The 19,735-nt window shown below is 42.4% G+C and overlaps 1 protein-coding gene across 4 annotated transcripts in view; it reads left to right on the top strand.

Moving 5' to 3' along the window:
• EDA (ectodysplasin A) overlaps positions 1-19,735 on the top strand; it is a 196,000-nt gene that overhangs the window by 141,123 nt on the left and 35,142 nt on the right. For all 4 annotated transcript variants that reach the window (XM_075940804.2, XM_075940805.2, XM_075940806.2 and 1 more), the window contains exon 3: positions 18,694-18,723. In XM_075940804.2, the coding sequence (XP_075796919.2) occupies positions 18,694-18,723 (30 nt within the window). The remainder of the gene's footprint in view (positions 1-18,693; positions 18,724-19,735) is intronic.

Raw genomic sequence — 19,735 nt, forward strand, 5'->3', positions numbered from 1 at the left:
TTGGATGAAAGTGATCATGAAATGATAAGAGTTCATGATTCTAAGGAGTGGTAAATGGGAGAACAGCAAAATAAAGACAATGGATTCAAGAAGGCAGACTTTGGCAAACTAAGCAGGTTGGTAGGTAAAGTCCCATGGGAAGCAAGTCTAAGAGAAAAAATGAAGATTAAGGGCACAAGCACAAACTATTCCTCTGTGTGGAAAAGATAGGAAGTATGGCATGAGGCCACCCTGGCTTTACCAGGAGATCTTGAATAATCTTTAAAAGAAATGTTCTACAAAGAGTGCAGATGCTAAATCTCTATATATATTAAAGAAAACTTTTCCTGCAGATCGATGGAAGTGACATCATGTGTCACTTTGTGTCCCCTCCCTCCGTCTTCCCCCCATGCTCCCTGTAGTCGTGACCCATGCAGCCTCCCCCAGGTGATGTGGAGGAGCAGGGCTGAGGAGAATGGGGGGTGGGCTGTCCATCCCGCAGCACCTCGGGCTGCTTCTGAGTGGGCAGCGGTGAAGAGGGGCTGGGGAGCAGGCAGCCGTTCCATGTGTGACAGCCACTTCACAGCCTCCCTCTGCCGGCTCGGTCCTGGGCGCCTTGGGTTGCATCCGGGAGACACTTGAGAAGAGCAGAGGGAGGTGAGGCCTCCGCTTTTCTCTCAGCGAGCCAGGGCAGCACCATGGGATCAGGCCCCTGGCAGAGACGCACTGCAGCTTGGAGCATGGAGAGGTGCCTGTGTCCCCCTGCACACCCTCAGCTGTGGATAACTGGTGGAGGAAGGGGGAGTGGTTTGGCCCTCTACCGCCTCCTGTGAATGGGTCTCCCAGCCCAGTGCCACAATGCATGGGGCATGCCAGGCTCCCTCAGTGCTGCCTGCATGGAAATCCCTCACTGGGCATGGGGAGAGAAACCCTCGCACACAAACAATCCCCTCCTGGCTCCGCACTGCATGCGCTAGGTGTTAACTCCCCACCCAAGCTGTGCCCCTTTCCCCACCCCCACCAGCAGGGGTAGGAACGAAGGCACGGGGAGGGCAGTATGGGAGTGGGGAAGGGAGGGGGGAGGTTAGAGAAGGATGGGAGTATAGGAATGGAGGAAGAAGGTAGGAATAGGGATAGCAACATGAGGTGGGGATAGGTTGGGAATGATGGGGGTGTGGGAATGGAAGGTGGGGGTAGGGATAGCAATGTGGGGTGGGACGGGTTAGGGAATGATGGGGGTGTAGGAATGGAAGAAGGAGGTGGGGATAGGGAGGGATAGGCAGTGTGGGGATGGGAAGGGAATAGGGAGGATGGGTGGATGTAGGAATGGAAGCAGGGGTTGGGGAAAAGGATGGAAGGAGAGGGATGGGCAGGGTGGGGACAGGGAGGGTGGTGGGTGTAGAAATGGAGACACGAGAATGAGGTTGTAGGGATGGAGATGAGGGTAGAGACGAAAGGAGGAGGGTGGGCTCTGGACCATGGAGCTCTGGGCCTTCCCTCCTGACAGCAGCATGTGCACGTCCCCGCAAACCAAATTCAGTGTGGAGCCTTGGGGTTTCCTCCTCTTCCTCCTCCTCTGAAGGAACTCGGTGCTGGTGCTGTAGTCTTGCAGGGCGGAGGGTTCGAGGCTGGAGCGCCAGGCAAGCTGGAGCGCCACTCCCACTGTCCCCTAGCTCAGCCCCAACTCTCCTCCATCGGCCAGAAGGGGGCCGAAGACTGGGGCTGCAACCAGAGAGAGAGGTCGGGGGGCTGGGGCCGAGAGGCCAGGGGGGATCTGAGAGGCTGGGTCTGGCATGGCCCCGGCCCTTCCCAGCAGCCAGGGGCAGAGCTGGGCCTGCCTACCCCCAAAGACAGTAGAGTTGGCGAGCATAGCAAGCAGGGGGCACCACTCCCTAGTAATACTTAATCAAATTATAAAGGGTTAATGTAAATAATGCAGGTATGGAGGGGCAAAATTAGAAAGGCCAAACAACAACAAAAACTCAGTCTAGCTAGAGATGTAATGGGTAACAAGAAAAAATTCTACAGATACATTAGATTCAAGAAGAAGACCAAGTACAGGATAGGCCTCTTACTCAATGAAGAGTGAAAAACAATAAGGCTATGTCTACACTGGCAGCTTCTTGCACAAGAACTGTTTTGTAGAAGAGTTCTTGTGCAAAAAGTCTTCCACAAGACCGCGTCTACACTGGCATGTGCTTTTGTGCAAGAGATGTGCTTTTGTGCAAGAGTATCCATGGCAGCGTGGATGCTCTCTTGTGCAAGAAAGCTCTGACGGCCATTTTAACCATAGGGGCTTCTTGCGCAAGAAATTCATGTTACCTGTCTACACTGCCCTCTTGTGGAAGAGCTCTTGTGCAAGAGGGCTTATTCCTCGTGGGGAAGAACGCGTGTGCAGTGTAGACAGCAGGCAAGTTTTTGCGCAAGAACATCTGTTATTGCTCAAGAACGGCTATTCTTGCACAAGAAGCTGCCAGTGTAGACATAGCCTGAGAGAAAATGTGGAAATGGTAGATGTGCTTCATGACTTCTTTGTTTCGGTTTTCATCAAGAAGGTTGGTGGTGATTTGATAACTAACATAGTGAATGTCAATGAAAATGTAGTAGGTTCAAAAGCTAATATAGGTAAAGAACAATCTAAAAATTACTTAAACAAGTTAGATGTTTTCAAGTCACCTGGGCCTGATAAAATGCATCTAGAATACTCAAGAAGCTGACTGAGGAGATATCTGAGCCATTAGGTATTACCTTTAAAAAGTAATGAAATACAGGAGAGATTCCAGAAGACTGAAAAAGGGCAAATGAGGAACCCCTCTATAAAGAGGGAAATAAGGATAACCCAGGGAATTACAGCCCAATAAACTTAATTTCTGTACCTGGAAAGGTAATGGAGCAAAAAATTAAGGAATCCATTTGCAAACTCCTAGAAGATAATATGGCGATAAATAATAGGAGGGATTTATCAAAAAAAAATCCTGTCAAAACAATCTGATAGCTTTCTTTGTCAGGGTAACAAGACTTGTGGATGGGGGATGGGGAGAAGGAAGCGATAGATGTGAAATATCTAGACCAAAAATGGGCAACCTGGGCTAGTGTATGGTTCACATGAGTGTCTGTCCTTCATCTCAGTGGGCTGCAAGACTGTTGTAACCAAAATAGTCTCCCAGAATTGGGTAGTTTTGCATATCTAGAACTTGCAGGATGTGCCAATTGAATCATAGCAGCAATTTGATTGGCTGCAGAGGGAATGCACAGCTCTTGCAGTCAATGTTGCATGCAATCAACATGCACCTCACTTCATGTGCCCCTGCTTTATGTGTATGTCACTTAGTAATTCTTCTTCAACCCTTGTACTCCGAGTGGAGCATAGGTCATCTACAAGTCTCCTCCATTTCACTCTGTCTTGAGACAAAACTTCTAGCCGACTTCAGGAGTACCCCAGTTGTTGTCCTTCAATATCAGTAGATCTTCTCCACATTGTTTGAGGTCTTCCTCTTTTGTGTTTCCTTGCGGGTTCCATGTGAGAGTTTGACGGACTATGCTGGATGATGGTTTTCTGAGAGTGTGACCTACCTATCCCCACTTTCTTCTTTTGATTTGAACGTCAAGTCGTTCTTGTCCTGCTCTGTTCCAAAGCTCCTCATTTGTGACAAAGTCTTGCCATTTGATTTGAATACTTTTTAGTGTGCCAGGTCTTGCATCCATACAAGAGCACACTCTTCACATTTGTGTTGAAGATTCACAGTTTTGTCTTTGCAGATATTATTTATGAACTCCATATGAGACGAAGAGTCTTGAATGCAGCTGTTGCTTTCCCTATCCTAGCACTTTTATCCTTGTCTGTTCCTCTGTCTCTGCCCATAATACTCCCCAAGTAGATGAACTGCTCCGCATGTTCCAGGTCATCCCCTCCCAGTGTGATGGTGGTGTTGTTGGACTGGTTGATCCTCATCATCTTGGTCTTTCCCTTGTTAATGCTCAGTCCAATCATTGAGGCAGTTTTGTCTAGTGTTGTCACGGTGTTGTTTCAGGTCAATTCCACAAACCAAGTACACAGGGAAGCGTTGGAACTTAACTTCATTTACAAGTTTGGGAGCCATCACAAAGGTATGAATAAAGACATACCTAACCAGCACACTACCTTCCACATCCTAATGACTTAACCAACTAAATAATTGATACTTAAGAACAATTTGCACCTTCTATCAGCTTCTTGTAACTAGAACACTCTAAAACACTGTTTTTCCCCTTCTTTCCCCCTATCTTCTATTTATTTTGGAACTAGACTTTTCATACTCCATTCATCTGAAGAAGTGGGTTGAACCCACAAAAGGTCAGGATACCATCTACATGTTTTGCTAGTCTTTATGGTGCTGCTAGACTATTCATAAAATATTATGTCCAACACAAAAGGTGTCAATGCTGTCTTTATTTTCAGGGGTGGGAAACATTTTTTGAGTTGGGGTCTCTGACTCACACAAGTGAGAAGCAAAAAAACCCCAAACCCTCCAAAAAAATACCAACCCTCGCTCCATTTGAGACACCTTACTCCCCTGGCGCTCCAGTCATGTATTTATGATTCAAGGCCTCAGACCAGATTAACTCTTCTGGGGTTCCAGGGTTAATGGGTTTTGTAGGCTCTGGGGTGGGACCAAAAATGAGGGGTCTACTGTGCGGGACAGAGCGTCCAGTAACTGGGATAGAGATGGGGGTGCAAGATCTGGATGGGACGTGGGGTGCAGAAGCAGGCTGGGAGTAAAGTGTCTGGTCAGAGGGAGGGGGCAGGAGCAAGGTGGGGGTAAGTGTTTGGTGAGGGGCAGGACCAGGCTTGGGGTGCAGGTTTTTAGCACGGAGAGGGTGTAGGGAGTGCAGGATATGGGCGGCACTTACTTTTTTTTGGTTCCAGTATCTGTAACAAGGTTTATTCATTGAAACAATCACTCCCAGGTGGCAGCCAACCGCTGCTCCGCACGGGTCACAGAATAAATTAGCAACCCAAGGGCTGAGTGTGGACTGAAGGCCACACCTTGCCAGGAGTGCAGAGAGACTGGCCAACAGTCCGGGTACAGATGGGAACCGGTCCACTCAGTCGCGCTTCTGGTACCTCTTCAGGCTGGCCAGGATCCAGCCCGCTGGCACCAGGAAAAGGTGCTTGGGCTGATGACAGACGCCAGCGGCCCCATGGGGCTCTCGGACTGGTGCAAATGCATGGCGTGTGTGGGTGGTGTAAGGTAGAGGCAGAGTAATAGGTCCTTCACAGGCAAGATGGCGGCTGGGTCTGCTTTTGCCCCCCGTGCTGCTCTCAGGCTCCCTGTTTCATGCATGCCTTCCTGCTGCTCCATTGACCAGATTCTTGCCAATGGAGCCACAGGAAAAGCCTGCAGGCAGTGTGCCTGTGCACTGTTTTGTTCCTCCAGCTGGAGGAGGGTCGGGGAAAAGGAACATACATGCAAGCACAGGACCATTTGGCACCAGCTTTTTCCTGATCGCGGAGCGAGGCTCGGGGCATTCTCCACCCCTCCGCCCCACCGCCTCAGAAAGCCGGCGCTGGCTCCAATCTTGCAAGGGGCACAACACTGGATCGCCAATGCAGGCTCCCCATTGTGGGCGGGGAGAGCGTGGGGGCTATACTCGAGTCAGGAGCCATATTTGGCACCCAAGTGAACCATATAACTGACCCTTGGGTTAAAAGTAGAGAGTCTGGCCATGAATACAGAGGACATGACTTGACTTCTCAAGGGTCCTTCCAGTTCTATGACTACATAATTCTATGCTGTGAGAGACTTTCAGTGATTACAGTGGGGAAAGTACAAGAATAAGAAGCCTCTGATATCTTTAGGTAAGATATTCATAAGTGACATGATTTCAGTTTTTCCCTCTGTTTCTGAGTGCCTGCTTTGGGATACCTTGCAGGGTGTCATCATTTTTAGAGGACAGATGCTGAGCCCTTTCTGAAAATCAGGACATTTCAAGATGCCGTAGGCTAGCCACTTAAAGTTGAGATGTCCAGAATTGGTACTTATTTTTGAGAAACATGTCCAGTATCATTGAGCAGTGTACAAAACTTACAGCAGCTCAGATGTGACTACATCTGAACTGTGTGCTCATAATGAAACTTGCCCTATGCACACCACCATGAATACTAAACTAGTAGATCATGACTTCTTCTCCACTCCTGGAGTGAGATTCAATTACCTGTCATATTAGAAATACTTACTAGAATATTCACAGCTGAGCTCTCATTTCAGGGAATAGGGGGTACCCTTCAATCGTTTTAACCACATAGTTCCATCAGTTGGCACCCCCTAGTGGTCAAATTAATGCAGCTGTAATCAACACTGACTTGTATACCTTGGTGTAAATGCAGTCAAGTGATTGTATTTTTGACTAGGTGTGCTATTTTCAGTGAAAGCATTTTAGGATTTCACAGAGCTAAAGAACAGAACCAGTGGAAAGTTATGCAGAGTTTTTTAACTGTAAAACATTCTGTATTTTACATGGAATTTTGTTAATTTTGCAGTACATTGTGCTTTTCATTCTCATACTTGCTCTACCTATATTTACCAACACCATTGTTTGAATCTGGTTTGAAGTAGCATAAACAGGTAAACTGTGAGACATACACACAAAGTTTAATAAAGTGTTGTTTCGCTTCCAAGGGATTTAAGAGAGTGAATATTTCAAATATCCCAGAATCACTTCAGGTACAGAGCCGGCCTTCTTACTTTACAGAAACTCCTTTTGTAGATTCATAGACATAAGAGATGGAAATGATATAGTAAAGCTTTAAGTGTAGTTCTAGATCTATTTTGTGGATGTGCAACAGCATGTATGCACACATGTATATAATTAATCCGATTATTAATCTGACAGCGTACCTGTTTAATATTTCCACAAATGTACAATAAATAGAAAAAAGTGTGTGTGGCAGAGAGAAAACAAATAGGTTTCTAGCAGACATGAGGTAAACTAGTGAGCAGACTACTTCACACCTGTCCTTAATTTCATGGATGACTGTAATGGGGAGTTTGTTTAAAACATTCCTCTAATGAATGTAGATGTAGCCGAACCTTTAGGACACTTTGGTCAGATTCTTGCTGAGGAGTCACTTGGGAAACATTTATTCTGGAAATCATGACATATGTACGTTGTTTATCTTCATAGGTTATGACTTAAAATGTCAGAATGTTTGTTTTGTTTTAAGCAACAACCGAATAAAACAAAATAAAAACACAGCTGTAATACTGCTCTTTAAATTTTTGAATTTAAATGTGTGGTATTGACAAAGTAAGCAATAAAAAACAGTGGTATATAAAGAAAGTAAACTCTGTGGCTCCAGGCAACAAGCCCCAAAATCTTCTGGATTCTTGATTTAGAAATATTAGCCTGTATATAGTAAAATAGCGAGGTTGCCTGTCAGTGCTGTAGCAAAGAGCACTATTTGGATTCCCACCTAAATGCCTGAAGGAAAACAAAGGGCTGCATGTGAGACACATCTTGCTGTCTTCCATATCCAGTAATAGTGCAACACATTAAATAGGAAAGGCTGCAGGTTCTCATAAGAACCCAAGGAACTTGGCTGGAGTTGGCTGTATGGGAGAGGAGCCAATTTTTTGTTCTGAAAATTCACTGTAATATAATTATTGAGCCCGCAACAATGGCTCTATGGTTAAGCTGGTAACAGGGTTTTCATTCAAAATCTTATGTAAGATCCTGTTCTCAATACCTTCACAGAAAAATAACCTCAATCATCTCTATTCTTTGAAAATTATCTGCTTACACTCACATTAAAAGTGAAAGTTTAGTTGAAATGTAAGCCCTGATCTACTCTAGGGAGTTATTTCAAAATAACTCCCTCCCCCCTTATTTTGAATTAACAAGCAGAGCATCCACACTACCAAACCCGTTATTTCGAAATAATGGGCTGGTTATTTCAAAATCTGTACTCCTGCTTTCATCAAGGAATAAGCTTATTTCAAAATAGTTATTTCAGGAGTTATTTCGAATTTAGTTATTTCAAAATAATTTCCTGGTGTAGACATGCCCCCAAAAGTGTTAGGACTACAATAAAAAATGTACAGCCTAATTAATCACAACATTACTTTGGTTTTATGATGGTGTAATTCCAAAGGCGTAAATGTGAAACAGCACTGAGGTGAATCAGGCTATGTCTATGCTATGGGGTTTATAGGAAAATTTGCGTACCTTTTTCCGATAGTTTTTTCAGAAGAGGCTTTTCTGAAATTTGGCCTGTCTACACTGAGCCAAATTTCAGGAAAAAACCCTCTTTCGAAAGAGCCCTTCTTCCTTGTGGGAGGAAGAAGACAGGACTTCTGAAAAAACAAATCTATTCTTCTGAAAAAAAGAAAGGCAGAAGAGCAGACACGTTTATTGGTATCCCAGAAAAAAAACCATAGTCTAGACATAGCCTCAGACCCTTAATGTAGATGTACAAAATGCTAGCTTTTTAAGGGAGTCATAACTCACATATGGCTATTATAGCAATATTCTCAGAAAAGTACTTCAGGAGGGACACTGACTTTTGCCTAGATTGGGTGCTCTTCCTGGACCATAGAGAGCGAAAACACATGCAGCTGCCTTGAAGTATAACACAACAACTTAATGGATTTTGAAAGGGCTTTTTGGAGAAATATGCAGTTGAGGCTGGCTATTAGTAGTGGAGCAACGGCAGGAATCAAACTTACAACGAGATAGGTTGAATACTTCAGGTGGAGTTAATCTGTGGGATCACCACTGAAAAAGGAAGAGAGAAGGAAAATCTAACAAACAAAACAAACAAGGAGCAATCTGAGTGTTAAGAGGAGAACAGAAAATGTAGTTTTGAAAACCCAGGAAATAAGATTTTTGAGTTTTTGATTGAGTTTTGAGTATTGATCCACAGATATAGAGATCAATGCATGCTTGTACCATGAGGGGAAGTAGCCTGACGAAAGTGAAAGGTCAATGAAAAAGAGTGAGGAACAGGGATTAGACTGAAGATGAAAAAGATTAAGAGATGAAAGAGGAAGGAGTTACTGGACCAGGTGTAGGACTAAAGGGGAAAAAATAAGGGATTGGGATCAGGATCCATAACAAGAGAGTTCATAGACGCGGTGACGTGCAAAGGGAGAGTTGATGTCATATTATTTGTTTTTTGTTTATTTTTATATTGAAACAGCTGTTTCAATCCTCTGTGGAGAGGGAAAATGGAGAGGGAGTGGAGAACATTTGGGAAGGGAGTCAGAAGTGAACAAACAGCTAAGATTGTAGGCTTGGAAGTCATTGAAAGTTGTAGTACTGCTACTGAACCAGATAGTGAAGCTGAGCTGCCTGTGGTGTTGAATGATGAGGAAGGTGATGCTGCTGGGCATAGACATCAGCAGATGTGAGGAGGAAGAGGCAGAGGATGTTGTGGATATCTGATCTAGATTTTTGTGGACAGGATAAAGAGGGCAATAGGAGTAGGTACAGTGGACTGATGAGAACTTTGAGAGAGAGTAAAAGGAAAGGGGAAATGAAGCAATGAGGGAGGCAAAGGAGTTTGTGGTCAGAAGGAGGAGTGTAAATGCAGAAATGGAGCGAGGTGGCAGCCATGGGACAGACTGACATGGTTAGAACATCTGAGCAACTGAACAATTGAATTAATAAATGAAAAATGGAGCTTGATCAGATCAGATCTCTTACAATAGTTCCCAGGCAAGTCACTTAAAACACTTTGTGTCTGTTTTTACTTGCAAAATGAGAGTAACATCGCTTCCCCAAAGTGGTTGTAGACATCTTGTATGTTGTTTGGATTTCACCTGTGATAAATATCTTACCCATTTTATACATGGATAAAAAGAGAGACAGGTTAAGCGATTAGTCTGGGAAGAGGTCTTGTTTACACTGGTTATGTCTGTAAACTTGGTCTTCGCTTAACTTCTCTGTACCTCTGCTTCCTTCTCTGTACAATAGGGCTGATAATGTGAAGAGAGCCTAATCTCACCATAGTTTAGGTCTGAACAAGCTTTTCATTATATACATCTATATTTTCAGGGCTTGTAATACATCTTTCCAGACAAAAATTTATTTTATATGGAGTTGAGATTGAGAATACATATCTGTAACTTAATGGAACTCAGTGCAGGAATGTTGTTACAAATCCCTGAAACAAATACTACAACTCAGGAAATTCAGAGTTCAGGTTGTATAGTCACTCCAGAGAGCAAAATTATTAGTTTGCTTTAGTAATTTAGATTTGATATTAAACTAATTTTTAAAGATATATCAGTGGGCTTTTCATTTTTTTCCTTCATGGTGTCTGTTTTATGTATTCACATGGCAGCTGTACCTGTGTGTGTGTAAATGTCTGTGCGTGTGCATGCATGTGCATGACTAACTTGTGTACTTGCCTCTGTTGAATAGCTAAACCCTTCCAGATTCCCAATAAAATGTATCCAAAGAAAGAAATCTTTCAATTTTAAGTTGAATATTGATGCTATCAAAGTATGCTTTAAGACGATCCATTCTGTTCTAATCTTACAATTTGAAACTCTGCCCAAGGAGGCAGCTCACCTCATTTATCACATCTCTTTTGACAGATATATAATATAATCTACCTTTTGTAGGACTTATTTAACATAGGCATATTTCCAAGAGTTCTGTTCACATCTGATTCCCATCGATAGATCTATTTGCATTGCATCTCTACTCCAAATGCCCCCAGTTCTCTTTCTGGGGGAGAATGGGAGAAAGATCCCTGGGACATGGAATGCACCACTTCACTACACTTTTCCTCTGATCCCCCTTATCCCGAGCATTCTGCACAAGATCCAATAGGACAGCATTCGAGTCATCCTGATAGCCCCCTCCTGGTCCAGGAAGACCTGGTATCCACACCTCCATTGGATGTGTCTCCTACGTAGACAGAACTTTTATGTAGACAGAACTAAGGCTTTCCACAGATCTCAGCGTCTATTTGTTTCCATTCCAGGGCACTCAAAGGGTATGTCCATCTCTGTCCAATGCATTTCCAACTGGATACCATCATGTGTAGTTTGCTGTTACTCTTTGCAAAATAAGACGCTGCCAGTCCTTCCAAGAGCACATTCCACCCTTGCCATTGTAACATCCATGGTGTTTCTTTACAGTGTTGCTCTCAAAGACGTTTGCCAGGCAGCCACTTGGTCATCGGAGCATACTTTGCTAAACATTATGTCATCCTACCTCAATCATGGTCTGATACCTCATTGGCCACAGCTGTCCAGTCCTCGTCCGCCAAGTGATAACTCCAGAGCCCACTGTCCAGATTGGTCACTGCTTTGTAGTGGAGCACCCACAGGGACATCACTCAAAGAAGGAAAGGAGTTACTCACGCTGTGCAATAACGATGGTTCTTTGAGATGTGTGTCCCTGTGGGTGCTCCATGACCCGCCCTCTTCTACTTCATACGCCAGCATAGATGAGGAACTGAGGGAGGATCAGGCCACGTGTGTGAGGCACTGAGACACAAACGCCCCAAAGGTGCATACCATGCCTGTGCAGCCCAACTGACAACTGCTATGTAAAACTCCAATCTGCAGTTCTGGGATGACCCAACACCAACAGTGGAGCATCCACGGGGACACAGATCTCAAAGAACCATCATTACTGCACAGAGTGAGTAGCTTCCTTTTTTGTCTCTGCATTACAGAGCAGCCTTTTCCTGATTCTTTTTCTTTTCACTATCACTAGCACTCTTATTACCACCACATTTGTAGCATCTTTCTCCCCCAAAACAAATCTGGAAATTGCCATTAAAAGATTTGATGATCTGGAGAGTTGTTCAAATCAGGTTTTTTAAAAGACAAGCATGCTATTCTGCTGCTGTGTTAGCTATTTTGCTTCTATGCTGGAAATATTTTTAGGCTACCTTCAGTTCCACCAGCCAAATTCTCTTTCTTACTGGATGATTTAACCAAAATAATCAGATTATCTTAAAGACTATATCTACACTACAGGGTTTTTTCGAAAAAAGTGGCCTTTTTTCGAAAAAACTTCACCTGCGTCTAGACTATCGCCACATTCTTTCGAAATTAAATTGAAAGAATGCAGCAGTTTTTTCAACAGTGTCAAACCTCATTTTACGAGGAAGAACGCCTTTTTTCGAAAGCGCTCTTTTGAAAAAAGGCATTCTTGACCACAAACTGGGCTTTTTCAAAAGAGAGCATCCAGATTGCCTGGGTGCTCTCTTTCAAAAAAAAATGTAGTCTAGACTTACCTAAAGGGAGTTAAGTATGAAATACATATTTTACTATCAAAATTAGGGCTGTAACAAACATCACCTCTTATATAGGCCAGCATCATAGCCCATAAGTATGGTGTTCCAGAATCATGCAGTCTGAAGGTGCTTGGATGGTAGAACTTGGCAGCACATCTTTAGGTAGATATGAGGGGGGGGATATTGATATTGTTTTAAATGAACAGTGCCCTGAATGCTTAGCTTCATTTTGCTATTTGAAGTAGAGTGATTCCACATAAGAGAGAAAAGTTCAAAGTCTGCAGTCCTCTGCCCCTGCCAGTAGAGGCCCTGTCCAGTGCCTCATAAAAACCTAGCTAGCTGTTTCAGCGAGACGTGATGATTGCTCTGTTGCAGGGTCTGATGTAAGGGTGAAGTGGATAGAAAAGTAAAAAGCAAACATGGGAGTCAAAAAGAGATTCTTGGGACTTGTAGAGAGCCTTTGTCAGATGGAGGAATCTTACTTCATTTGTCTTATCTCTGATAAGAAAGATGTATATTTAATCCAGCCTATCTGTTTAATACTATCTGTGCTTTCCTTCCCCCACTGCTATAATAACCTGTTCCAGTGCTAAAGATGCTACCACAATATACTCAGAAGTAGTTGTCTCCTCCATATGGGGTTTTGAAGGGGAAGATGAAGCAATGGACTTTCTGGGGGTCAGAGAGGGATTTTGTCTGAAAGTAGATTTCTAAAATTAGCAATATAGTCAAAATATTAACAAGTGCATTAACCAAAGAGATAATCATCTTTGTCCCTTATTCTGACTACTAACTCTCCTCAGCTGATAGATTTGTATCTTTCATTTCCTTGTATCTTTCATTTCCTTGTAAAGGAGATAAAATAATGTATTTACCTATAATCTTTGTCACTTATCTGTATTTGATTTTTATTGTATTGTTTTACCTGCAATTTATTTTTAAAAAACCATGTTAGTCACTAATAGCCTCTGTATCTCAAATTTTGCTTATGTTGAAGAATCTTACTCTAATTATTTCAATAGGCATTTTTGGGAGAAAGGTACTACTCAGAGTGAGTGCGTAAGAATCTAGAACAATTGCGCGTTATATGAATACATGGAAGGGGAGATCCTCTCACCTTTCCTGGGTCTCTCTTATGCCAGATAAAAGTGCTAGAATTGCACAAAAGGGCCCTAAAAATCTGTAGCTGGCTGGGGAGAATTCCTCTGGCATAAACAATATGTAAATCTGCTTTCTGAGGACCTCCTCACAAGGCCTACCATAGGGAACATGCCTCAGGGATGGTTTGCCAGGGCCCAGGCCACAGCACTGTAGAGATTCTGGGCAGTGCTGTCGCCCATGGGGCAGCCCAGGGAGGCTGCTCTAATTTGGACAGGTCCTCAGGACAGCCTAACATTATGCTGAGGGAATCTCCAGCTCCCAGCGCAGCCAAGGACTGGGAGGGTACAAAACCAACTTAAATTCCCTCTGCTGCTTCTGGGCTGGAAGTTCTGTGCTGCATCTGTTTGGGCTTGTCTGCAGAGGGACACTCAGGAAAGTTGAAGTGAAAAGGTATAAAGTCAGTGCACATAAGTCAAAATACTTTAACGCCTCCCACCCCTTTATTTGACAAATTATTATATTTGGAAGAAGTTGTGGTCATATTTTAAGGTATTCAACCAGTTCTGTAGCTAGTCAAATATAAGTCACTGATAAATACTGACGAAAATTGTCAAATATAGTTTCCTGCTATTCAAACAGCTCTAAGAGTAAGTTAAATTTTAAATCTATTAAATAAACTGATACAAAATGTTAGATATGGAAAAATCATGGAGGAGATCCTCAAGGAATACATTTTGAAGCACATGGAAGAAAGGAAAGTGATCAGGAGTAGCCAACATGGATTCACCAAAGGCAAGTCATGCCTGACCAACTTGATTGCCTTCTGTGACAAGCTAACTAGCTCTGTGCATATGGGAAAGGTGGTGGACATGATATACCTTGATGTTAGCAAAGATTTTGGTACGGTCTTCCATAGTATTCTTGCCAGCAAGTTAAGGAAGTATGGATTGGATAAATGAACTGTAAGTTGATTAGGTCGGACTCAACGGGTAGTGATCAACAGTTCCATGTCTAGTTGTCAGTCAGTATCAAGCGGAGTGCCCCAAGGGCTGGTTCTAGGACTGGTTTTGTTCAACAGCTTTATTAATTACCTGGATGAGGAGCTGGATTGAACCCTCAGCAAGTTCCCAGATGACACTAAGGGTACGTCTAGACTACATGCCTCTGTCACCAGAGGCATGTAGATTAGGCTACCCGACACAGTAAAATGAAGCGGCAATTTAAATAATCGCCGCTTCCTTTAAATTTACATGGCTGCCGCGCTGAGCCGACAAACAGCTGATCAGCTGTTTGTCGGCTCAGCGCGATAGTCTGGACGCTCCCCTGCCGACATCAAAGGTATTTGTCGACCACCCAGGTAAACCTCATCCCAGGTTTACCTGGCTGGTCGACAAATACCTTTGATGTCGGCAGGGGAGCGTCCAGACTATCGCGCTGAGCCGACAAACAGCTGATCAGCCATGTAAATTTAAATCGCCGCTTCATTTTACTGTGTCGGGTAGCCTAATCTACATGCCTCTGGCGACAGAGGCATGTAGTCTAGACGTACCCTAAGTTAAGCTAAGGGAAGAGGTAGATACTTTGGAGGGTAGGGATAGGGTCCAGAAGATAAAATGTGAAATGTTGTAGCCTGGTACCTACTTTACAGAGTAGAACAAAGTAGGACAGAACTTATAAAATGTTTGACACATTGGCCCTTTCCCTCGCATCCCAGGTAAAAGGAAAGAATATCAGCAATTTCTTGTAACCATGTTGAGCAAAGATGGAAGGTTAAACAAAGGACTGTCTTATGTTGTACTGAAGGAGCCTCATGATAGTATGATTACACCAGCTGAAATATCCCACTTCTCCTGTTGGAGAGTAACAGATGCAAACCCCAGAGGCTCAGAAGCTCCCAAAGCTAATAATAATGTATTTTTTCATGTCAGAAGTATTTTTATGTTTGTGGAAAGATCCACTTGCACAGCTCCAGCATCTCTCTCTGCCGTGCTTGGAACAGATGTGCGTGTTGTAATATAGATTGTGAACATTGACATCCCATGTGGTTCTCATTCCCCTCATTCGTCTTTGAAGCTAATTGGTTCCATCAATTTCAAATGTGTTTGGCTCACCACAGTTATTTGTACTTTCACTCTGTTTATAGTTCTAATGGTGTGATATATATAACATGAAATAAACTCTTATGACTCAAAAGCCTGAGGAGACAAATACACAACACTCACATTCCATCCTGGTTTTTTTAATTTAAATTATGTCTTCTGAGAGCATATAGCTAGACTCTTCAGTGAAAGCTGGTATGGTGATGGCTAATTCTATATGTAATTGTGTAGTCTGTGTGTAATTGTGGATTTCAGAGAATACAAAATGGGAAGATTGCAAGACAGTGTAGACAGGCAATTCTGTCTCTCCCTTTCTTTTTTTCTCTGGGACAATGGAGGAAATTTTGTAGTGCAGCTGTCTGCACTGTACCTGACCTTTTTGTTCCTTCAGAACCCTTTTGTTGCCTTAGTGGAGTGTCCTTCTCCTAGACCTGAATGATTTGTTAGGCAGCTTTATAACGTCAGTGAAAGTAATATTCTTTGTTTTAATAGCTTTAATATGTAAAATTACTAGAGCTGGCCAGAAAACAAAAAGCTCTTTTCCACAAAAAATTGTGATTTTGAAAAAAAAAATTGTCCCAAATTGAGACAAAAATAAAAAACAACTTTTTTATTGGCCAGGATTATAAGAAAAATTCTGTTTTCAGAGAATCAAAACAGAATTTGTAACTTCTCAGCTGCCCACCTAAAATGCTCTTGTTAATTTCAAAAGTGAAATTGATGAGTCTTTCAGCCCAGCTTCCTGAGATAGAATATGGGATGTTCAGCCACCCCCTGGCTTCAGGGCCAGAGAAGCAAAAAGCTGAAATGCTCAGTATGTTCGGGAGCTGAGGAAAAGTAAGGAGGCCAAGTGCCTGGGCTCATTGCCTCTCTAGCCCCATGCTGGAAGAGATACTAACACCTATGAAGGGAGAGGTCAGGTGCTCAGCGTTGGCAGCCCTCCTGGAAGGCTCTTGTCCAAGGAAAAAGCAAAATGGATTTTAGAATGTTTGAAATTTTCTATTACAAGATATGATTTGTTTAGATGTGATTTTTTTCCCCTGTGGAATTTTTATCAATATTGATAAAGTTTTGCAAAAAAAATCAAATATTTTTCTAATAAAAGATGTTCAGACAATATCAATTATATATTTATTGTAATAACTGAAAAAGTTGGAAAATAAAGTATATGGAACTATAATTATTGAGAGAGAATGAAATACAACTTGAAGGACATTGTGTTGTTACTTTTAAAATATAGTTCTGTCCTATTGACATGTCATTTTATTTTTGCACACATTTCTGAATTATTGTATAAAATGCTTCTCTGGCAGCATCTTCATGAGCCTCTGCACAGGGCTTATGAGACCTCTGTGCGGCCACGTGGCCATACAGCTTAGAGGAGACCCTGACAGGCATCCAGGGCACATAAGCTGTGAGGTGTGCTTATTGGATTGAAGGAGGCCCTGCTGGAGCTTGCACCTTTCAGAGCAGCAGGTGTAAGTGCACCAATGTATAACAAGACTAAGTTATATAAGATCATGGGCCTTTTCTACATGAATCTAATAAAGAGCTCAGTAGAAAAAGATTGTCATTGGAGAGTCTCAGAGGAACAGTGGTTTCTAAAAACTTGCAAAGCACTAGCTCTGGTTTCCCTTTGGCAAAAGTGAATATAGTAAACTAAGCTTTTGGTGGAGCGTTTTGTGAAGGGTTTGACACTGGCTGGGAGTGGAATATGTTTTTAATTACTTACCTCTAAAGAAGGTTCAACCTATCTGCACAATGGGGAAACTATTATTGGAACTTCTCAAATGTTTAGAAACAAGGGATGTGAGGAAGAGCGGGTAAGGCAGGCAACGTTAAGTCTGCGGAGTACAAGATGGTGTTTAAGAAACAGGCCAACACTTACATACCTAACTAGGTGAAGATTCTTGAACATGTATTTTCAAAGGAGTTCTTAAGATTGTTTTCTTTACAAGGTCATTGGTGAGAAGTTAATCCTGTGATCTTACTGACAACTTAAAATGTTGACACTCTCTTTAAGTGTCCATTATATTAAATTAAATTATAATGGGAATTCATGTGTCACCCACATGGGTCATAAATGAATACATTATGACAATACAGTTATAGTGATGACCAAATTCATTCTAAGAGGGTGCACTTTAAAAAATGTGACTGATAAGAAGTTTGATTTTCAAGGTCTTCAACCAAGCTTCAACAGTTGTGCTTGCCGTTTCATGTACCAATGTTTTGCATGCATGTGACTCCATTTTTACACACACAAATTCTATGAGCAAAACTGTGAGCAGTTTAGAGACTGAGGTGAAAATCTGGCTATATGTTTTCATAAAACCTATTGGTTCAGGGGTGAAAAGTAATTTCCCTCATAAAATTGTTATAGTCCAGAAACAGATGGTTTAGTTAATCTTTACTTACCCAGAAAGAAAAAGAGAAATTCTATTAGAAATTTTAATCAAAATTGACTATGTTTAGTTCTGATGTCAACTATTATAGTTCACAGATCATCATTTTGAGATCAGGCAACACAACAAGAAGATTCCACATAAATGCGTGGGTCTAATAGGTCATTTGACCAGAGGCTTATGCCAAAAAAATGGACAACAAAATGATTAAGGGTTTGGAACGGGTGCCATATGAAGAGATTACAAAGACTGGGACTTAGAAAAGAGGAGACTAAGGGGGGATATGACAGAGGTCTATAAAATCATGACTGGTGTGGAAAAAGTGAATAAGGAAAAGTTACCTACTTGTTCCCACAATATAAGAACTAGGGGTCACCAAATGAAATTAATAGGCAGTAGGTTTAAAACAAACAAAAGGAAGTTTTTCTTTACTCAGTGCTCAGTCAACGTGTGGAACTCCTTGTTCAATCTGTGGATGTTGTGAAGACTAGGACTTTAACCGGGTTTAAAAAAAAAAAAGTTTGATAGATTCATGGAGGCTAGGTCCATCAATAGCTATTAGCCAGGATGGATAGGAATGGTGTCCCTAGCCTCTGTTTGTTTGGAAATGGATGACAGGAGATGGAACACTTGATGATAACCTGATGTGTTCCCTCCCTCTGGGGCATCTGGCATTGGCCACTGTTGGCAAACAGGATACTGGGCTAGATGAATTTTTAGTCTGACCTAGTATGGCTGTTCTTATGTTCCACAGCATTGGCTTACCTTGCTATTCTGTGTTTGCACCAAATCACATTCCATCCACTTTCATTTTTTTGTTACAGAGGAAATATTTACTGTGAATTTCAGTGTCTTTCTTTTCTCTTTGTAGGTCCAAGTTCAGTTAAAAACAAGAAAAAGGGTAAGTTAATATTCTAATTTAATTTATTAGCTCATTGTAAATACCTTTCTCTAGCAAATGAAAAGCTACTTTCTTCTGTAAACTATGTCTGAAATATGAATACAAGACAGAGTTTTACCATCATTCCAGGTATACCAAGCCTCATATGTATTTTCTACTTTTGTTGCAGTGATTGCATCATTGAGCAGGTTCATATTTAGAAAGTCAGACATTCACTAATGTTTTGCCCTAAAAGCTGGCACATCAGTATTCAGATGAGGCAGTGTAATGGGTGCTGTCTGTGTAGCCATCTCCTAAAGCAGGGGTTCCCAAACTTTTTGACACGGGGACCAGTAAATCCATTCACGAACTTTTGGAGGACCAGTAATGTTCATTTGCATATTCATTAATCAAATGATGAATATTCAAATAAGTTGTTTCTGGTCCTCCCAAATCTCCCAGTGCCAGCTTTAGCAAAGCTTTTGATATGGTCATCCACAATATTGTTGCCAGCAAGTTAAGGAATATGGATTGGATAAATGGACTGGAAGACAGATAGAAAGCTGGTTAGACCAGGGTTTCCCAAACTTTTTACTTTAATTGGAACCCTTTTTTTTCAGTTCTGCTTTTTGCAGCCCAAAAATATAAACACATAAAAAACAAACTGAGAAAATACCAGACATGTCTAGTATTTTCTCAGTAGGTAAGTTGTATTATTACTAGATGTATTAGTTTGTTGTTTTGAACTGCCTGGCTGGTAAATGTGCTCAGGCTGCATGAGTGTGTCTACCAGCCAGATAGTTCGCAACTACTCGAGGGGTCTGTGGGGGGGGGGGGGGAGTAGAATCCCTGTGCCGGACTAACTTGTGCTTTGTGGGTGGGTGGGGGAGGGGAGAATGGGGTCAGGTCAGTCCCACTCTCTGCAGGCCAATTCATTCCTCCCCCCTGCTTCCCTTGTTGCGCCTCTGGCCAGCCCCACTTCCCCCAACCCCCTCCCGGGCAGCCAGTTCTCCCCCACTTCTCCTTCCAATCT

The sequence above is a fragment of the Pelodiscus sinensis genome, chromosome 13 (assembly GCF_052426305.1).
Source record: "Pelodiscus sinensis isolate ZL-2025 chromosome 13, ASM5242630v1, whole genome shotgun sequence".
In the NCBI taxonomy this organism is placed as follows: Eukaryota; Metazoa; Chordata; order Testudines; family Trionychidae; genus Pelodiscus; species Pelodiscus sinensis.